The 20,865-nt window shown below is 65.7% G+C and overlaps 3 protein-coding genes across 3 annotated transcripts; 1 reads left to right on the top strand and 2 right to left on the bottom strand.

The window, feature by feature from the left end:
* Window positions 1–4,930: 4,930 nt before the first annotated feature.
* Window positions 4,931–5,313, bottom strand: EMIHUDRAFT_206017 (hypothetical protein; the record flags this gene model as incomplete). Its single annotated transcript, XM_005778214.1, has 2 exons — window positions 4,931–5,212; window positions 5,281–5,313. The coding sequence occupies 2 exons, from the start codon at window positions 5,311–5,313 to the stop codon at window positions 4,931–4,933; spliced, it is 315 nt and encodes a 104-aa protein (XP_005778271.1).
* A 2,077-nt stretch (window positions 5,314–7,390) lies between these two features.
* EMIHUDRAFT_100757 (hypothetical protein) lies at window positions 7,391–16,787 on the top strand (the record flags this gene model as incomplete). Its single annotated transcript, XM_005778213.1, has 14 exons — window positions 7,391–8,112; window positions 8,741–8,858; window positions 9,065–9,538; window positions 9,610–9,918; window positions 10,352–10,849; window positions 10,917–11,214; window positions 11,419–11,468; window positions 11,584–11,667; window positions 11,776–11,856; window positions 11,963–12,040; window positions 12,130–12,207; window positions 12,313–12,390; window positions 14,158–16,251; window positions 16,695–16,787. The coding sequence occupies 14 exons, from the start codon at window positions 7,391–7,393 to the stop codon at window positions 16,785–16,787; spliced, it is 5,055 nt and encodes a 1,684-aa protein (XP_005778270.1).
* Window positions 16,788–17,944: 1,157 nt separating this feature from the next.
* On the bottom strand, window positions 17,945–20,851 carry EMIHUDRAFT_206011 (hypothetical protein; the record flags this gene model as incomplete). The annotated part of the gene is made up of 7 exons (XM_005778212.1): window positions 17,945–18,508; window positions 18,602–19,048; window positions 19,113–19,339; window positions 19,531–19,684; window positions 19,805–19,866; window positions 19,946–20,108; window positions 20,321–20,851. 7 exons carry the CDS (start codon window positions 20,849–20,851, stop codon window positions 17,945–17,947), a joined length of 2,148 nt encoding a protein of 715 aa, XP_005778269.1.
* Between the last annotated feature and the right edge of the window lie 14 nt (window positions 20,852–20,865).

Below are 20,865 nucleotides of genomic sequence, written 5' to 3'. Positions count from 1 at the left end.
GGCGTGTTGAGCCGCGTCACGCCCTCCCCGTGGCCGAGTAACCCTGGCGTCAGACCCGACTCCTTGCCGCACGAGGACAGCCGCCCCTCGCCGTCGATGAAGAAGCTGTGGAAGTGGCCTGCCGCCAGCCTCGCCGGCGGGTTGGCCTCGCGCAGCAGCGCAGCGAAGCACAGCCACCGCACGGCGCAGCTCTCGCCCTCTGGCTGCGCCGGCAGCTCCAAGCCGCGCTCTTGCGCCCACAAGCGGATGCCCTCCGCTGCGAGCGAGGCGTAGAACAGCAGCGAGACGGCCGCGGCGCGAGCGATGTCGAGGGGGTCGCAGCGAGAAAGGGCGCGCGCGAGGAGCTCCGTGGGGAGTCGAGGAGCCGGGCGGGCGGCGGCGTGCTTCCCTCGCCCGTATAGTCGGTGACTCCGATGGCGCTCAGGTGCGCCAAAAGCTTGGAGCACGAGTTGGAGCAGAGCGGGATGCCAGGGCGGGCGGCGGCGGGCGCGGCGGCGACGAGATGCCAGGCGACGGCACCGGCTCCGGCGGCGCAGAGGGCGAAGGCGAGCAGGGCAGGCGTGGAGAGGCAGGCTGCCGTCCGCGCCGTGCCGGCGTGCTGCGGAGCTTCTACTGTCAGCATGCTGGCGATGTCGTGGGAGCAGGCAGAGGAGGCGCGATAGTAGCAGAGGAGCGTGCGGTCGAACTATTCGCCGTCAACGATTGGGGTAGGGGCCCCAACTCGTGTGAGGCTACTACTTTATCGCAGGTACTCACTGAGGAGCGTCTTCTCATATGAAGGGTCTTCATCCCTCCTGCCAGTCTTCACGGATTTTTCTCCGTGAACACTCAGGACGCGACGTACGTCCAAGCACGTTCCGCGTGCCTCGTGGCCGCGCTCTTTGCGTGCTGCTCCTGCAGCTCTCTCGCTGCTCTTCCTGGCCCGGCGCCGTGCCAGCTCTGTGGCCGCGCCAGGCTCTGCGACCGCGCCAGCACTCTGGCTGCGCCGGTTCTTCGCTTTCCCCACCCACCCTCTCCTGGAATGAGGGGGGTCGTTCTGAGGGCTCTCCGCATGGTTAGCTCCTCCCTCTCTCTGGTCTGTGGTGCGATCCCTTTCGGCGACGCGGCCAGGCCACGGGGCGTTGAGGCTTGCCTCCGTGCCCGTGGTCGTCCAAGCTGATCGAGTCCCAACCCACCGCCTTTAGTGGCAGGACCCCAGCAAGGGGATGTCAGGTACTGCGTAGCTCTTCCTTGTGGAGGCACGCGACGACTCCAGACGGACCCTAGTACGCTCCAATGTATCCTCACGGATGCTAGGAAGTGAAGCCCAGATAAAGTAGTGATGCGCCACAGCAAATCCGTCCACAATGCTTTACTTGGAGCATCTCACTGGGTGAGCTTGGATGGACGTCGTCGGCATCTCTCGGCGTCGCCGTCGGGGATCCCCACATCGCCCTCGGCACTCCCCTGACCGCTCTCTACGATGCGGACCGCTCTCGCTCTGCTTGCCGGCCTCTCGCCAACCGTGCGGGGCGTTTGCGACAGAGTGGCATGTAGCACCATGTATTGCACCTAAGGGCAAGCCGTGCAGATTGCCCGTGCAAAGGTAGCGGAAGCTTCGAGCGAGGATAAGGCTGTCGAGGAGGAGGTAGCGCGAGCGATGCAGCAAGGCAATGGCCTCGTGCAGGCGACGCTTGAGCACCTCGAGACGGCTGAGCGGTCGTGGGATAGGTTCGTCGAGCTGGGCGGCGAGGTGATTGACGGGTATCCGAGCGAGGTGCAGGTGGTCAAGTACATGTCGAAGATGTCGCGAGCGGCAGCGCATGTGTCTCGCGCAGCGCGGGGTGCGGCGCAAGGGCGTGCAGAAAAATGCGGTTCGCAACTACGTCGCTGAGATGGCCAACAACCTTTGGCAGACAAAGTACCCCGCGTTCGGCGAGCTGAGCGTGGCAGCGCGGCGTGAGTACTGGTCGACGATCTTCCGGGCGTACAAAGCCATGTACGCGTCCGCGTCCGCGCCAGCTGCGACCATGGAGGACGAGGAGCGCGCAGAGCAGCTTGTGGCGCAGACCGAGGAGGTGTACAAGCGGCAGCACGTGTACCGCACGGAAATCTTCCAGCTGCAGGACCTCTTCATCGGCGAGCAGGAGAGCATCGAGAGCGTGCACGAGGACCTCATTACGCATTCGGCGTTGGCCATCATGCAGAGCTCGGCGGCACGCATCGGCATGATGGCGAAGACGCGGCACGATGAGCGCACCGTGCGATGGAAGAAGGAGAACCCGCTGCGCGTGCGTGATGTGGTGAGCGCGCGACGCAGCGACGGGATGCGTGGTGTTTGTGAGCCGCTCTAACGACGCGTGCCGTCGCGCTCTCAGGTGCACAAGGTGCGCAAGCTCGTGTTGACAAAGGCCACGGGCGTGTGCGCTGGCGAGGCGACGTCACAGATGCAGCTCAACTGGCGACGAGTGAAGAAGGAGTACTTCTCGGTCTACCTCTTCCGCTCGGCGGTGACGGCCAACGCGGTGTCGCCAGTGCGGCGCACGACCACGGTGCTCAAGGCAATGCAGATGCGATTCGGTCGGTACCGGGCGTGCCGCGCGGGGCTGACGGAGAGGCAGCTGGCGGCGCTCGAGGCGAGGCTCGAGTCGCACGGCTACGTGCGGCTGCGCGATACGGTGTACAAGAGCTGGAAGGAGATGCACGACGCGTGCGAGAAGGACGCGTGGCGGTACAACGCCGGTGTGCTCGACGACCCATCGCTGCCGGAGGTTGGGAGCGGCGGGCGCGTGCGGCTGAAGGAGGCGCTGCTCGCGCAGCACGTGTATTCGATGCTGTGCAGCGCGCCGGCCTGAGGCTAGGCTACAAGCCGAATGCGTTTGGACTGTGGTCGCTCCGTCGGTATAGCATCGCGATGGTGGTGAAGAGCTTCGGCATCTACCTCGGCACGCGGCAGGCGCAGCACAACAAGGCCACGGGCAGCACTGTGCAGTCGACGTACGACGCGGACAACGGCAGCTTGGAGGTTGGCGCGGCCGAGATGGACCGCCCGCCGGAGGACATCGAGCCGGGGGACTCGCTGGCGGAGACTCGCGTGCCGGCGATCTTCGAGGTTCAGCGGCCGTCGGACGTGCCGAAAGACAGCGATGCGTGGCGGACAATGGTGCTCGAGGACGAGGAGTACGTGGCGAACGCGGCGGCGTTGGCGGCGGCTGCGGGTCGCATCGAGCGCGCGACTGCCACGCTGCGGTCACGACGGCGCCCGCCGGCGGCGGCTTTCAAGGCGGCGCGCGCGGAGCTGCGCAAGGCGGCTGCGGCGAGGGCGATCGCGACGGCGGAGAGGCGTGGGCTGGCTTATGAACAAGCTCGGGCACCGCGCCGTGGTCGTTCACCGGCAGAACGTCTTCGACGCTGGACAGGCCATGTTGCAGGACGCGGACGAGGCGACGCTGCTGAGGCAGACGCACTTCGAGACGTATCCGCAAATGTCGGAGGGCGATGCCGTGGGGTATTTGCTCGAGCGCTGCAACGAGCTCGACGAGCGCGACGCAGCACGCGCCGAGTGCAACGCGGCGCGCAAGCGGACAGCAACAACGGCCGCACTCGAAAGGGCTCCGATGGCAACGGAGAGTGGAGCGGAGCGTGAGGCGAGGTTGCGTGCACGGCGTGTGCGTCGCTGCGAGTACCTCGGCATCGAGCCGGACGAGGGAGCGCGGCATGCTGTCACATCCACCGACCCCGCAACTTCCAGCGCCGAGGGTTCCGGTTTGGCGAGCCCCGACGGTGTTGAGGCGGCGGCGACTGCCATGGCCGTTGAGGCGGACAGCGCTAACGGCTTGCATCAGCTTGCAGCGGCGATCAGCGAGGCAGGCAAGAGTCCCGGTCCCGGTCCCAGTGCGGTTGAGGTGGAGGTTGAGGTTGAGGTTGAGGTTGGTCGCCGTGCACCGATGGCGACTGTTGACGTGGGCGCGGACATGGACACGGAGACGGCGGTGGCGGCACCGGCACCGGCACCGGCACCGGCACCGGCACCGGCGGTGGCTCCAGCAGTGGAGGGGTCGGAGGGGGTCCTGGGTGTGGCGAGCGGCGAGGCCGAGAGCCCCGACGGTGAGGCGGCGGCGACTGCCACGGTCGTTGACGCGGACCACGGCTTGCACCAGCTTGCAGCGGCACCCGTGACGGCCAACGAGGCGCTGCTGCGCGAGTACGAGGCGATGCAAGCTGATGCGGCCTGCATCAACGCCAAGAACGCGCTTGTTGCGAGGAGCGGGATTCCGGCGTCCACTCTCATGCGCCGGCTTCAAGCCGCGCGGCGCGCGCGCGCGCGGTGGAAAACTAGGTCCAGGACGAGCAGTCTGTGGCAACTCACGATGTAGAGTTGCGAGGCGTGTGTGTGGGGGAAGGTTTGAGGACTTACACTTACTTATGGAGCGAGTTGCTTTAGGGGGCGTGGTCGAGAGGGTTAGCTGGAGAAAGAATGAGAAGGGAGAAGGAAGGGGTTTGTTTGGATGGAGGGGGGGGGGGGGGTCTCGCTCTCGGTCGGGGGGCTAGGCAGCAGGGAGGGAGGGAGGGAGGGCGAGGATGGCGGGGCAGGCAGATTGGGATGCGGAGGTTGCGTGCTCAGGTAAGCACAATGTCGAATGAAGCCATTAAGGTTCCCCATGCCAGTTTCGGAGGGCAAACCCTGCCCGGCCCCTAGAGCCCCAGGTAAGGCCCAGGTGTGGCCTAGGGCATCAGAAGGGACCAAGAGGAGTCCAGTCTGAGCCATAGAGCCCATGCCTTTGCCCCCGAAGGTCGCGTTCAAACGCCCGGAACGGCCGTTACAGTGGTGTCCGTAAAGCCGTACCACCCCCTCTTACCAGAGGCGCCTCTCTACACCGCCGAGCGTACTACGGTGTCGCGGCTGCTGTACCGCTCGACTGTACTGCACGTCTCGACGTGGCCCGCAGAGTCACCGAGCCATCTCGCCGGCAGGCGGGGGACCGCCGTAGCTGGGACTGGCGCGTTTGTACGTGTCCGCGGGGCAGCACAGCCAGCGGAGCGTCATCGTCTCGTCCTTGTACGTCAGCCCGATGCAAGGGCCCATGATGCACCCCGTGCCGCAGCTCCAGGCATTCGACCCGGAGTACGGGCAGCCCTTGTAGGTGAAGCAGATGCACGTGTAGCAAAGGCAGTTCTCGGTCATGGTGTACCCGCAATCTCCGTTGCCCTCATCGACCCACTTGCCAGCGTACTGCGAGGTGAGGCAAAGGGCAAGAATCGGATCAAAGGTGCGTGGGCACGGCGGGAGGTGGTGCGTACCTTCCCCATCGCTTCAAACTCGGGGCACGACATCGTCACACGGTGAGACGCTCGGTATTTGGGGCTTCAGCCTCGGCCAGCTGGCCTCGGCCACTCCACAACCCGGGAACAACAGGCCACAGACCACGTTTGAAATCCGCCGGGTGTGCTGCGATTTCTTTTCGGAGAGTTAGTATAAGGGATTTTGCGCCCTCGTCAATCTGCTGGGATTTTGCGCCATCATCAACGTAACCCTAGGGCGTGTACATTTACGTATTTGCAAAATACGTCGCCCTCTCCCACCCTCGCGCGTCGCGGCGCGTGAATGCATAACACAGATACATAATACATAGGCGAATGGATGCGCGTTACGACCGAGTGTCACATAACTCCTATGAATTATGTATTATGCATTTGCATTACGCACTATGTTTTGTGTAAATTCTTCTCCACTTTTTTCGCGAGCCACAGGCGCTCGCCCTGTGAGCCACAGCGCCTCCGGACAGCGTGCCGAGCGCCTGCTACAGGTTTGCCTGCAGCCCAGCCGCACTCGCTGCGGCGGCAGCTAGTCGGTTCGGCCTGGACTCGCGCGCGCCGAGATGGGAACCCAACACACGGCGCGTCGACCCGCCTCCGCTTTTGCAACAAAGTCTGCTTGGCTTGTGCAGGTGATGCCCAGAGCAGCAGAGACGACGCCGGCAGCCTCGGCTCGACCTCGAAGGCGGATCTCGTGGCCAAAAACCTGTGCTCTATTCGTCGGTGGTTCACAGTAGACGTCTGTGTAGGGCAGCTCTCGCGTCGACTACGCGCCGCCGAAGACTGTCTATGAGGGCACACCCGAGGAGGCGCCGATTTCAAGCACCGTGCGGCGGTGGCCAGGTCACAGGCATCGGCTGTGACACTGGAGAGTCGAGCAGCGGCACTGAACTTCCCTACAGGTCATTCCAGCGACCCACGGAGTACGGTCTCAGCGCGCAATCACTCTACTAGATCCCACCCTTGCCGGGCCTCTGCGAATGTAGGTACCGAGTTCATGCGTGGCCAGGTTGCAGGCCCATACTGCCTGGTCTCCAGCACCTATGATCACCGCGCCAGGCCGCAGTCGACGACTTTTGTGTGCGCTGGCCGCACTCAACCGTTGAGTCGCGGTGTATCAGTCTGACCACACTCGGGACCGCGTAGGCGATGTGGGCGACTCTGGCCGTCCTGCATATGACCGACCATGACCCAGGAGGAGTGTACACGAGACATATCGTACATGGCTGGCGTTCTCGCGGCAGCACTATCGCGTGCGGCCGAGTGCGAGCTTCCGTGCCCGGTGCCAGACGCACTCGGCGCCAGACGTCCTCGGGAGCTCGCAGTTTTGCCATACCTGCCTGCCCTCCCACTGGCTCGGCGCTCCTGGTCCCCACCCTCGTAGGCAAGGCTGAGTAACCCCGAGCTCCAGGGCGCCATCGCCGTGCTCGGCGGCGCCGCCAAGGGCGCGAAAAACGCACTCACAAAAAACTAGACGCGCTGCTGCTAAAGAAGCCGGGCACGCTCGTCGCGAGAAGTGACTGCCGCCGCCGTCGGGAGGGCGGCAGCCACTTCTCGCACTGCCCAACGCGCCTTCGCCGACCGCCGCGCCATCGCCGATGCCGTTGCTCGCGCTACCGGCGCCACCGGCCGCGCGGGCCGCGCTGGCGGCGCCGCCGCCGGCCGCTGCGGCTCCGCAGAAGCGATCCCTCGCGCAGAATCGCCCTCGGTGCCGCGGCGGGCCGGGGGAGAGGGCGTGAGGGTGTCTGTGGTGGGTAGGGGCCCCTTGCCCATCGGGTCGCTGCGCGCTAGAGCAGCGGCGGCCCGCCTAGGGGGCTCAGGGCGGCCTGCCGGAGGGTGCCCCTAATGTGAAACACCTCCGGGGGAGGCCAACTTTGAGTGGTTGTGCCGAGTACTGTTTAAGGGTTGTGGGGCTGCTGTGGGCGGTTTTGGGCGTCCCTGGGGTTCGGGGGGCGTCGCGTCTAGGGGGTGTTCTTACCTCGAAAATCGTTGCACAGAAGGTACACCCCTCCCTAAACGCCTGCTTTGGCGACTCGCTTGCTGGGACTGAATTCGCATCGCACGGCGGATCAAAGACTCTAAGCTTCGACCGTGGATGGCGCTTTCGATCCTCCTGGCTGCAGTCACGGATCTGACAAAAACGGATCTGGAGGACTGCGTGCGGAAGGAGGACGTGCCGTTCATCTCGGTGACGAGGAACGATCTCGGCCTCTCACAGCAGCGGTGCGACGCAAACTTTTGCTGGCAAAAACTCACGTCGCCTGTGCCGGCGCTGCCAGCGGGCACTCCGCACCTGGCGTATGAGACGGACGTGGATCAGCTTTGCAAATCTGAGACTGACGCCGGCGTCATCATCGTCGGCGCTCCCGCGTCGCTGCAACCTGACGACCAGTTCTCTTCCATCTCGATGCAAGTGCGGCGGAACTGCGACCTCTTCGCACGAATGCTGGTGGGGCGCGGCGGAATCCGGATCAACGCCACTCAAGTTGCCGGCGTCAAGTGTGTCTTCCTCGGAGACGGCAGCAGCCAGCTGCAAGTCACCAACGCCACTTCACGCCTCATCCACTCGGAGGCGGGCGGCTTTGCGTCGGCCGACTTCCTGCTAGGCCCGTATGGCTCGGGGCTGACGTCGTACGCGAGCAAGCAGGCCGTGGCGGACGGCACTGTGATGGTCGCGCCGGCGGCGTCCGACCATTCCGTCTACTCTTCAGCCGCCGCGCTCGCGCAGGAGGACGATATCCCCATATCTCCCCATATCTCCCCATATCTCCCCATATCTCCCCATATCTCGCGCAGGAGGACGGCCTGCAGCCGCTCGTGTTTGGGCTGCTCTCTGGCAGCGAGAACTGGGCGAGGCGCGGCTCTGGCCGGAGATAGAGCCGAGATGCAGCCGAGTCTCAGTCGGTGTCCGTCGGCATACAGCCGAGATGCAGCCGCGAGGCGCCGAGATACACCTGAGGTACAGCCGAGATTCAGGTGAGATGCAGCCGAGATAGAGCCGAGATGCAGCCGAGGTTCGTCGGTTTCAGTCGGTATTTAGCCGAGATGCAGCCGAGAGACAGCCGAGGCATCGTCGTACAGGCGCGGCTTCGAGGCAGTGCTCAAGGCCGCCGAGGACTGCGACACTGGCTGCGAGCAAGGCAAGAGCTGCAGCTGCCGGGACGAGTGCGAGGAGCGCGCCGGAGCTCGGACGTGCCTGGCGAGCCTCCGCGTCGGGTGCGGTGATCTCCCCATATCGCCCCATATCTCCCCCATATCTCGAGCAAGCCTCCGCGTTGGGTGCGAGGTGATCTCCCCAGCAGGACCCTTCCTGGACCAGCCCCCCCCCTCTCCCCCCCCTCTCGACACGTCCACGGCACCGCCATGACGGCTGCGTATTGCGGCCAGGTACGTGCAAAACATTGTGGTCTCCCCATATTTTTCCCATATCTCCCCAAATCTGCAGGTACGTGCAAAACATCTCGCCCTTCCTTGATGTCGACAACTTGGACGACACCGCGCGGCTGGAGGAGCACATTGGCAACTCGGAGGCCGTGATCGTGCTGCTGACGGGCTCGACCGCCGTCGCCGACGGCGCACCCGCCTCCGACTACATGCGCTCCCTCCCGTGAACAGCGTCTCTTCACACCTCTAGCTGTGAACAGGCGCACCCGCCTCCGACTACATGCGTTCCCACAACTGCTTGCGCGAGCTGCGCGCCGCGGTTCAGCAGAGAGGCCGCTCGCGCTGAGAAGAGCGCGGAGCGCCGAGAACAGAGGGCTGTGGATAGGTGGAGCGGAAGAGGCCGCTGATTCTGCTGCTGGAGACGGACCCGTCGCACGGCGGAGTGCCGCTCGACGTCCACCGTGCCGAGTGCCCCGACGAGCTGCGCGAGCATGTCTTCGCGGCGCCGCTGGTGACGTGGCACCGGCTGCGCCCCTTCCAGATGTGCTCGATGAAGCTGCTGATCGTCGAGCTGCTTCGCGCGTGGAAGGCGGCCGGCGCAGACCAGCCCATCTTCCTCCCGGGCGACCTCCTCCGCTCGCCGCCGCCGCCGCTCGCGACCAAGAGGAGCCTTCACGTCTACTTCTCGCGGGACAACGCCGGCGCGGCTGCGGTGGCGGCTGGGATCGCCGAGGCCAGTGGCCAGCAGCTGCGCAGCACGGACGACCCGGCCCAGGCGCGTGCGGCGTGCGCCTTTCTGCTGTACCTGAACGGCGCCACCTTTGCGGCGGGGGAGCGGGCGGAGGCGCTCGGCCGCGAGGTGAGGCGGTTGGGAGGGCGAGACTGGCCGCTGCTGCGAACGGCGTCTCCTCACGCCGCTGCTGTGAGTAGGTGCATGAGGCGTTGGAGGGCGACCGGCCGTTCGTGTTGGTCCACGAGCGGCGCGACGGCGATGCGGGCGCCGCCACCTTCGACGACATCATCGCGGCGACGCCCGCCGCGCTGCGTGAGGCGGGCATCTACCGCCCGATCGCGACCCCGCTGCACGGCGGCCCGCATGCCGACGTGTCGTACCGCCTGATCCTCGAAAGGATCGACGCGGCGTGCGGCTCAGGCGGAGGAGGAGTCGGCGGGATCCTCAGCGACGCGCTCAACCTGACCGAGAAGCTGACAGGGCTCGATCTCGACGACGACGGCCACGTCGGCTCTGAGCAGTCGGCGAGGGAGGCTAAAGGAGCTAAGTCTACGATCACTGTCGCCAAGTGATCTGATAGATTGTCAGTAAGAATGTGCTGTTTCCGTACGTTTTAGCAGAGTGCGCAAGCGGAGCGGTAGCGCCTGAGCTCCCGGGCGGCTTCGCCGGCCGCGCGGGCCGTGGGCGCAGCGTGGGGCCGGGAGCGGCCTGCTCCGTGCTCATGTATGAGTGAGTGAGTATTCTTGATACGAAACCACGAACGATGACACAGACCAGTCGACTCGCATCGGTTGCCTCCACGAACGGTGGAGCTATTCTCGCGTCACTTGCTCGGCAAATAGGAGAAAAAGAAAACTGGCGCGTGACATGGCAATCCTCTGCCGCCGGGCCCACTCTGGCCTTGCTCGTTCTCCGTGCAGAGCCTTGTGTCTCCGTCAGACAGTGTTTATGGTCTTTGCGCTGCCACTGCTGCTGTCGCGGCCGGAAGCTCGGCAGACCTCGCCACCACCAGCGCTTGCACCGCTGTCGGTTGACTCGCCGCCGGTGCTGCCGTCAACTCCCTCCCCGCTCCCACTGCCGCCTCCGCCATCACCTCCGCCTCCGCTGCCGTCGCCTCCGATCCCGAAGGAAGTTTTCTCCTACACCGTCAACGTTCGCAGCCCGTGCTCCCTCACCGACGGCGGCTCGTGCGCCGCGTCGCCAAACTACCCGAACAGCTACGGCAACAACGAGGCGTGCACCATCAGCGGCGTGCCGCCGGTCGGGCTGGAGACAGTCGCCTTTGATGTGGAATCCTGGCTCAGCGTCTGCTTCTTCGACTACCTCACCGTCAACGGCACGAAGTACTGCGGCTCCTCGGGGCCGCAAGGCGCGGTGGCGGAGGATGGCGTCATCGAGTGGCGATCGGGTGGCAGCGGTGTCAGGTCGGGCTGGAAGGTGTGTCCTTGGCTCCTCGCCCCACCCTGTTACGCGTCTCTGATGCCCCTCCTCCCTCTGCTGTCAGGTCTGCTGGGCGATTCGGCCGCCTTCGCCGCCTTCACCGCCGCTCTCCCCGCCACGGCCGCCTTCGCCGCCTTCACCGCCGCTCTCCCCGCCACCACCGCCTTCGCTGCCGCCGCCGCCACCTCCACCGCCTCCATCGCCGTTGCCCCCGCCACGACCGCCTCCACCGCCGCCCTCCCCGCCACTACCGCCGCTGGCCCCGCTGCCGCCGCTGATCCCCGGCCTTGTCGCCGCGACGACCGAGGTCGAGCTCCGCTCCCTGATCCAGGGCGCTGCTGTCAACGTCTACCTGGCGCCAGGTGCGCACCTGAAGCTGAGCAGCCAGATCAGCTGCAACCGCAGCATCAAGGTGACCGTCACCAGCAGCGGCGAGGGCGCGACGCTCGACGGCCAGGGCAAGACCGGGTTTTTTTACCTCTCGGACGGCTGCAGCCTCACCCTGCGGGGGCTGACCCTCGTCAACGGGTGGGCGCGCTACGGCGTTGTGAAAGCGAACGGCGCAGGCGACGTCGAGATCATCGACTCGATCGTGAGGGACTGCCATGCTGGCTTGGTGCGCCGCGTAGAGCTAGCAGCCTCCAGCAGCGTCGCCTAGCGCCGCACGGCAGCGGGGCGAGAGATAGAGAGGGCCACGGCCGCCTCACCCCGCTCTCTCCTCGGAACCGCAGTGGGGCGGCGGCGTCGTTTACGCGCAGTCCAGCGGTGCGGTCTCGATAATCGGCTCCAACGTGACGGACTGCTCAGCTGGCCAGGTGCGCCGCGTAGAGCTAGCCGCCTGCCCTGCAGCGCCGCACGGCAGCGGGGCGAGAGGTAGAGAGGGGACACGGCTGCCTCACCCTGCTCTCTCCTCGCAACCGTAGGACGGCGGCGTCGTCTACGCGTTGTACAGCGGCGCGGTCTCGCTAATCAACTCCACCGTGACGGGCTGCTCGGCTGGCGATGTGCGCCGCGCAGAGCTAGCCACCCCCAGTAGCGCAAAAGGGGGAAGAGAGAGAGAGAGAGAGAGGGCCACCGCTGCCTCGCCCCGCTCTCTCCTCGCAACCGCAGGACGGCGGCGTCGTCTACGCATATGACAGCGGTGCGGTGTCGCTAATTGCCTCGACCGTGACGCGATGCTCAGCTGAGGTGCGACGCGTAGAGCTCCCGCCCCCTGTGGCGGGGCGAGAAAGAGAGGGACACGGCTGCCCCAGCCCGCTCTCTCCTCGCCACCGCAGGACGGCGGCTTCGTCTTCGTGAGGTACAGCGGTGCGGTCTCGCTAATCGGCTCGACCGTGACGCGATGCTCTGCTGGAGTGCGCCGCGTAGAGCTAGCTGCCTCCAGCAGCGCCGCACGGCAGCGGCGTGAGAGATGGCGAGGGCCACGGCTGACTCACCCCGCTCTCTCCTCGCAACCGCAGCGCGGCGGTGTCGTCTACGCATCTGACAGCGGTGCGGTCTCGCTAATCGGCTCGACCGTGACGCGATGCTCGGCTGAGGTGCGTCGGAGGGGAACCAAGCCAACAGAGGGGGGGAAGCGGTGAGTAGCAAAGGCAAGGAGAGCCACAGCCGCCTCTCGCGCCTCCCCTCCATATCGGCGGAGCTACATACACGGCCAGCGACCTCGTCGTGACCGACTCCACCTTCTCCGGCTGCCGTGCCCAGCAAGGCGGCGCCATGTACGTATCCTCGGGCTCAGCCAGCCTGGCCCGCTCCAACATCTCTGACTGCAGCGCCTCAGAGTCTGGCGGCGGCCTCTACTCGGCGGGCGGGAGCACCTCCCTGAGCGACGGCACCCTCATCAGCGGCTGCTCTGCCGAGGAGGAGGGGAGCTCCATCTTCCTGCTCGCTGGCGAGGTCTCCTACGCACTCCCCGCCCCGGCCGGCCGCTGGCTGCCGAACGCGCGCTGCGAGGTCTACCGAGGGGCGTGCGCTTACAATCCGTACGTCGAGGAGGCTAAACAGACGGCTTGCCTCGCTCACCGCGACGACTGCGCACTCACCCTCGACACCAGAAGCGAGTGGTACTGCCAGGGCCCTACCTTTGTGCAGCCTTGCAACTGGAACAACGAGACCGGAGGCGACCCCTCCCTCCTCGGCAAGAACCTCTACCAGCTGCCGCTGCAGCCCGTCGACCAGGACTTCCCCTTCGCCTGCGCCGCCGGCCTACTCGGCTCGGCCGACCCCGAGGACCAGTCGAGCAGCAGCTGCGCCGGCCGCTGCCCTGCCGGCTCCCAATGCCCCGAGGAGGCGACCTATGAGGCGCAGCCCTGCGACGCTGGCCATTACTGCCCGGTTGGGACAAGTGTGCCCCGCCCCTGCCTCGCGGGAACATTCTCAAATGCGACCAACCTCACCGCCGCGGGCGAGTGCACCGACACTTCGCCCGGCTACTTCGCCACCACGGGCTCCACCGAGCAGACGCCGTGCCGAGAGGGCAGCTTCGCAGCCGAGCCCGGGCTGAGTGAGTGCAAGGACTGCCTCGCGGGATCCTACTCGAATAACGGTAGCCACTCATGCGATGAGTGCGAGGCGGGCTATTACGCCGCCAATCCCGGCCAAGGCCAGTGCATCCCCTGCCCACACCCCCTCAGCTCCAAGAGCGGCGACAAAACCTGCTCCATCTGCAAGGAGGGCTTCTACTTGAAGGACGCGAGCGCCATTCCGGGCGACGTCTTTCAGAAACCGACCGAGTACTGCAAGCCGTGCCCGCCGCACGCCAACTGCAGCGCTGGCACCGCCCTCGCGTCCCTCGGCGTGGACGTCGGCTACTGGCGCGCCTCCGACGCCACCTCGGAGCTTCACCGCTGTGACTCAGAGACGTGCCCTGGGGTCTCCGGTCAGCCCTCCATCGGCCGCCACTTCACCGACGGAGATGGCGACCCGTACTGCTCCGCCGGCCACACCGGCCCGCTCTGCGAGTGGTGCGTGAGCGACGAGCAGTACTTCAGCCGCGCGGAGCGAGGCTGCGTCGACTGCCCGACAGGGGGGCGGTTCGGCATCCTGGCGGGAGTCGTCGTTGCTCTCGCAGGAACGGCGCTCCTCTCGTACCGCGCTCTCGCCCGCACCGAGGCGTGGGGCCGCTTCAGCGCACGTCTTGACATCGTCGAGTCGCAGGTTGGCGACGGACCCCCCGCCCCCCTCCCCGGACACGCAATCCCGACCCTCTTGCACGTTACTTGCCGTAGGCTTTCTGCCTAATAGGATGGGAGTAGCTCGTTGCTACACCACACTAGCGTGTGTGGCAACACGTATACCTTGCCTAGGTCGGTTTCCAGCCCAAGTTCAAGATCCTGGTCAGCTTCTACCAGATCGTGGGGATGTTCGGGCCTGTCTACGGTGTCCGCCTCGACGAAGTCTTTACGCGCTGGACCGAGTTTATGGACTTGCTCAGCTTCGACGTTATCGGCCTCACCTATCCGGGCGCGTGCATTGGATCGATGCGAAACCGGCTCCTGGTTGCAGGCCTGTGGCCGATCGCAGCTTTGTTGTTCGGTGCCGCCGCCCTCGCCTGCTACGCCCTTGCGGTGTGGCTTCTGTCTGGTCGCGTCAGCAGCCTCCGTCGCACTCTTGTTCCCGCGACGCTGAATCGCTTGCTCTACTGGGCCATCCTTGTCGCCTACCTCGTGCTCCCCTCCGTCTCGCGCTCCATCTTCAGCGCGAGGCTGTGCGAGTCCTTTGGCTACGATGACGACACAAGCAAACGCATCAGCTTCCTGGTGGCCGACAAGTCGCTCACATGCGACGCCGTCACGTCCGGTCTCGAGCCGTACTTTTGGGCCTTTTTCACCCTCTGGTCTGTCCTCGTGCCGCTGGGCTTCTTGGCGCTCCTGCTTTGGATCCGCTCCGAAGTGCGGGCGCAGCGAGTCGGGGCCACAGCCCGAGCCAGCCGCTTCCTCTGGCGCGACTACGACCCGGACTTCCTCTTCTGGGAGGTCGTCGATGTGGGCCGCAAGCTCTTCCTCGTGTCTCTGGTGCTCTTTATCCAAACCGACGATGGCTCGAGCAAGTTGCTCCGCCTCGTTGTCGCGTCTCTCGTCTCGGCCCTCTACCTCGCCGCCCTCGCCCTCGCACGGCCCTTCAAGCGCGTCGACGACCTCTATCTCGCGTGCACCGCCAATCTGCTGCTCGCCTGCTGCTTCATCTCCGGCACGGTGATTAAGCTGTGCGAGAGTGCCGCTTACGAGAACATGTGCTACACCCTCGTCGGCTTCGACAGCGCGCGCGGCGCGAGCGAGTTTGTCATCGCGCTCACCGCCGCAATGCTCGCTACGTCGCTGCTCGTCGTCCTCTTCAAGACAGTCAGCGCCGTCCAAGCGCCCACCATCCGCCTCGCCTCCACCGGTCGCCCTCCCGCCCTCGAGCTGTGCCCCGAGTGCCACTTCCACGGCTTCATCTCGCACGCGTGGGGGACTGGCCAGGACCAGACGCACACCGTCGTGCGCCAGCTGCAACTGCTGCTGCCCGGCGTTCGGATCTGGCTCGACGTCGATAACCTCGACGATGTGGGAAGGCTCGAGGAGGCGGTGGCCGATGCGATGTCTTTTCTCGTCTTCCTCAGCGCCGGCTACTTCAAGAGCTTCAACTGTCGCCGCGAGCTGTACGCGGCGCTCGCCTCAAATCGGCCCTTCATCCCCATCTTCGAGGCCGACGCGGCGAAGGGCGGCGCCTCGATCGAGGCGCTGAAGGCCGAGTGCCGCGAGAGCTGCGTCGAGGTCGCCCCGCCCGCCTACCCTTCCTACCGCGGGCCAGACGAGATGCTCGCGCGCGTGTTTGAGGAGGCGGAGCCAATCGTGTGGGTGCGGGTGAACGCCTTTCAGCTCGAGTCGCTCAAGGCCGTCGCGCTGCGCATGCTGCTGCACTCTCCTCACTACGCGAGCCACCCGGCCGAGCTTGCTGAAGGAGTGATGGTGCCCGGCGAGGCGGGGCCCGTCGCCTTCAGCGGCCCCGTCACCATCCTCGTGTGCCGCGGCAACACGGGCGCCTTTGGCGTAGCAGACGAGGTCAAGGCGGCGGCGCGGGAGGGGGACGGCTCTGCTGCATCCGAGACGGTTATGATCCGCGATGCGGAGGAGGCGCTCGAGAGAGCCAGCGCGGCCCCTCTCTCAGGACACGTCGTGCTCGTGCTCTACCTGAACGATAAGACCTTTCTCGATGCGGGCGGCATCGTCGCTCGCCTCGTGCAAGCCGCAATGGACCGGCGCATCGCCATCGTGCTGGTCCACGAGCAGGACCCTAGCTGCGGTGGCCGCCCGTTCCGGCACTTTATTCAGCAGACGCCGCAGGTCCTGCAGCGGTCGCCGTACAAGCTCTACGACACGGTGGCGGTGCCGCTCTACCCGTCGGAGGAGCACCGCCCGGTGAGCCTGCGCCTCGTGCTGCGTGGCATGGGAGCGGCACCGTGCAGCGCGGGGATGCTGCGGCGGCAGTGGCAGCTCCTTCGCCGCCGCATCGCGGTTGCGCGTCTCCGAGATGCCGCCCACGCGCGCTTCAGATATGGGCTACAGCACCCTACAGGACCACGGCAGAAGTCACAACAGGGCGGCGTGCAGGAAGACTCGAGTATCGAGCTGTCTGTTGGTGAGAGCTCGGCCAGCTCCACCTCCTCGCTGCCGCTGCCAACAGTTGTGGTCGAGTGCGGCCCACGCATCCTCCCATGAGCACCCATGTGGAATATTGGTCGTGCCCTCGAGTGTGAGATTTCTTGTTATGAGCAGTTTTCTTTCTTTTTTTAAACACAGCGACCGTGTCTCTGACTCCCCTGTGCCCTGTCGCTAGCGCTAGTAGCCTTTCAGCGTTTCAGGTTCAGCTGCTCTGGACCGCATTGGAGCCGGCGGCTGCCTGTGAGAGCGCCATGTCGTCGAGCTCCTCCATGAGCGCCTCGATGTTGGCGTAGCCCTGCTCCTCGAGCGAGCTCGTACCCCCCTAGCTACCCCCCTAACCCAAATCCCGCGATGCTACCCTACCCTTCCCCCCCAAAAGTCGGAACCCTGGTTGGCAACAAATGAAGAAAAACAGGGCGCGGACTGGAAGAATTTTACGAAGGCCAGCACAACACTGGGCACGGGACTGGCGCGCACTGGCACTAACACAGGTACACCACGGGAGCCGCCTAAGCGACTCCTGCGAGGACGGCGGGGCACTTAGCTCCGTACAGAAGAGAAACGGTGGCGTCACTAATCCGTAATCGAAATCGAAAGAACAAGACAATCGAAACATAGCTTGTCGCCGCCGGCGCCGCAGGGCCCGTTCTTGTCAAAAAAACAACCGCGAAGGGAGGACTCTCGCCTCATGTACGCAGGGGTATCGGCGGCCGCGTTGTTCGCACCCTGCGTCGCCGTCGGCGGTCGGGGCTGTGCATCTGCATGTGAGAGCGCGGACGGACAGACGAAGAGACCATTTCATGGTGGAGGGGAGGGACGGGAGGACGAAAGAAGGGCGAGGAGGACGAGCGGCCCGCACAGGCCGCGAACAGACAGCGCCTGCTGGCCATCTCGAGACATTCGCAAAGAACGCTAGCTACATGGGAGGGCTTCGTGAAGGATGGATTGAAAAACATTCGAACAAAGAAGAGGCGACGGGAGGAACCGGCAGAGGATGCAGTGACGTGACACACACACACACACACACACACACACACACACACACACACACACACCGCTCACCCACGCGCACCGGGCCTTGCACTTTAAATGCCGTGGGACTCCTGTCGTTAGACGTGGAGACGCGAGGGTTGCCCCCCCTTGCCCCACCACCTCGTGTGTGTGGAGAAGTTTACCTTACCTTACCTTAAAACGGCGCGACACAAGAGCTCATGAAGAATGTAACCGGAGGTCCAACGCACTCCACGTGCCCCCCCAGGGCGCCTCTCATTCTCACGGGGTACTGCGAGCGGGAGCGCCGAGGCGCACGTCCTGCCGATACAGCATGCGGGCTGCTCCTCACTCCCTCTTCCGTGCAGGCTCCCGAGGCCGAGCTGCTCGCCATCCTCTCCGCCCTGCTGTGCAGCGGTGAGAGGCGAGTCCTCCGCTCGTCAGAATGAGTGGCGTCCTTTCAGTGGGTTGCGCCCGCGGCGTCAAGCATCTTTCCCCCCGCGGGCGACTGGCGGAGGACCTCGTTGCGCCCCTCGGTGGGCCAGAAGAGGATGGCGGCACGTGCGTAGCACTGGCCTGGGTATGGGCAGCCGTTGCCGAGAAACTCGACGCGCTGCGGGTCGCCCTCCGTCACGAGCGCCTGCTCGCGGTAGGAGTCGTCCTGTCCGCGTCGGAGCTCCTTGGCGACGGCCGCGTCCGCGAGCAGCAGCTCCTCTGCGAGGATGTTCAGGCATCGCTCGCTGGGGCGCACCTCTCCAATCTGCCACCAGTTGTCGTACTCGTACAGCTCGGGGTCCTCGTCGTACTCGTCGTACTCGTCGTCCGCCCAGTTGATGCCCTCGCCTTGAAAGAGCTGGCGCATGCCGCGCTCGTCGAAGTTTGGCAGCTTCGGGCCGACGGCGCTCTTGAGGTCCGCGGGCACCGTCGCGCCGGGCACGAGCGGGATGAGCGGGCCAAAGGTGAAGGCGGGCGGGTCGGGCGTGCTCTCGCCGTAGTCCCACAGCACGACAAGCGAGAGGAAGGCCTCGACGCGCGGCCCGCCGCCCTCACTGTCCGCCTCGCCCTCGCCCGCCTCGCCCTCGCCCGCCTCGCCTTCCGGCCGCCAGAGCTCCCGCACGGCCCGCTCGACCACTGCCATCGCCGTCGAATCCTTGGCGAGCGCCTGGTAGTCGGGAGGGTCCTCGACGACGAGAGTGGAGGCGGCGAGCGCCGAGAGGCGCGGCACGGCGGTCACGTCGCGCGAGCAGCCGAGCGCGGCGACGAGCAGCTCGCCGACGACGCGATCGCGCCCCTTGAGCGCGTGCAGGCCGGTGAGAGTCTGCGGCGTGTAGAAGTGCGAGAGGACGGCAACGAGCTTTGCCGGTTTGCCGTGCTTGACGGTCACCTCCTTGAACGACGCCGCGGTGGCGAGCGCGCGGAAGCGCGTGGCGACGGACGGCGGCAGCTGCTCAAAGGCCGCCTTGACACGCTTCTGGTTGTCGCCGTACGTCTCGGTAGACGAGAAGGAGTACTCGTAGACGGCTCGCTCGTCCGCCGAGAGGCTCTTGAGCCAGAACTCGTGCGCCTAGCAGCAGTGAGCAACTTGGATCCCAAAGATCGGCCACCCACCACGGCCGAGCAACTAGGACTGGTGGCGCCTTGCCCCGGCTGTACGAGTTGACCTCCTCCGTGTACGTCTCGTCAGGGTAGTGCGCATCCGTCTCGCGCGTGAGCGCGCGCAACGCGTGTGCGATTTTGGCGACGAGCGCCTCGTCGGCCGGCTGCGGCGGGCTCGCGCACAGCTTTGAGGGCGCGCCGCGCCACTCGCTCTCGCTGAGGCCGCGCTTCTTGGCGAGCGTCTTCTCGAGCGGCACTCCTGTCAGGTGACGTAGTGCCGTACGCTCACTCGGGGTGTGTGGCAGCCTTACTAGCTGAGAGTCTTGTCTGTGTGTCTGTGTGTCGCTCCAGTGTTGCCGGCTCTCCGCCTCGCTTCCGTCCAACCACACCGCATGGTGTCCAGTCGCTGGTCAGACTGTGTCTTCACCTCTCTACCTACCACATCCACACCTGTCAGGTTGTACACGAGCACGCAGCGCAGGCCGCCGGTGAGCGTGTCCACCTCGTGCTGGCAGTCGGCGTAGAAGGCTGCGAACTTGAGCCGCCTCGACGCCGCGCACGCCGCCGCCGCCGCCTTCTCCGCCTGCTTCTTGAGCCGTGCGCTCTTGCGAGACGCCGCCGGCGCGCTGGTCGGCGCGGCGGCGGCGGCGTCGGCGAAGTCGAAAGTGGTGGTGTCGTGCGGCGCGGACGGCGAGTAGACACGCAGCGCCGCGCCCGCGTACACAGAGGGCAGCTGAATCACGAGCGTGCCCCACATGTTGTCGATGCGCACGTTGTCCTTGTGGCCTGCGGCGAGTGTGTGGGAGGCATCTGACGATGGGCGTCTGACGATGGGCGGCATGCGGAGGCGGCGGCGGCGGCGCACGGCGGAAGAAGCAGCCCTCCTCGTACACGAGCATCTTGTACAGCGACGCGCCAAGCTGCCAGTCGTCGAGGTCGAGGCTCGACGAGATGTGCGCGAGCATCGGCAGGAGGACGGAGGCCTCCCACTCGTCGTGATTGACAAAGTTGAGGTCGGCCGGCAGGAGCTACGCGCGAGGGCGGCGGGCAGCGCCAGAGGCGAAGGAGAGGGAGGTGCTGGTGTCGATGGCGGGGGCGGGGGGCGGCGAGGGTGGACGTGACGAGGGTGGCGGTGGAGACGGCGGAGAGGTATCGGCAGTGCGCATTATGTGTATATGTGCAACGGCGGAGAGGTATCGGCAGTGCGCATTATGTGTATATGTGCAAGGCCGCAGCACACCTCCCACGACTTGCGCGCCTCGAGGTTGATCACAGTGTCCGTCATGGTGCCCACGCCCGAGCGCTGCGACGCCGTGATGAAGGCGGTGGCCTGCTCCGCGCTGAGCGGGTAGCGGAACTCGCCGGTCTCCTGGTGCGTGATCTCCGGTAGCACGCCAGCGGTCCACTCGCCGCCCACGCAGTAATTCGAGCCGGTCCCGGTGCACTCTTGCAGGAGGTCAGTGAGCGAATCACGAGCGTTCTTAGGGTTGGCCGGCGAGCCCACCTCGCACGGCACGCGGATCTCGTTGGCGTCATCGGAGACGTAGAGAGTCGCACCGTCTGCGACTCGCGCGGTGCCGTCGAGCTTCACCTCGTACGTGACAGCTGAGCCGTGCTCGCTGCTCTGCAGGTCAACGACCGTGCCCATCTTCCACTCGGCGCCCACTCGTGCGTGAACACGCTCGCCGACAGCAAAGGCGTGCGATGGGTTGGAAGAGCTCTCAGCCATCAATGGGTTGGAAGAGCTCTCAGCCATCGGATCCGCCATCATGATGGCAGCTTCGG

This window comes from Emiliania huxleyi (genome assembly GCF_000372725.1).
Source record: "Emiliania huxleyi CCMP1516 unplaced genomic scaffold EMIHUscaffold_25, whole genome shotgun sequence".
In the NCBI taxonomy this organism is placed as follows: Eukaryota; Haptophyta; order Isochrysidales; family Noelaerhabdaceae; genus Emiliania; species Emiliania huxleyi.
The sequence above is the reverse complement of the archived record's forward strand: the minus strand, read 5'-3'. Positions and strand labels throughout refer to the sequence as shown.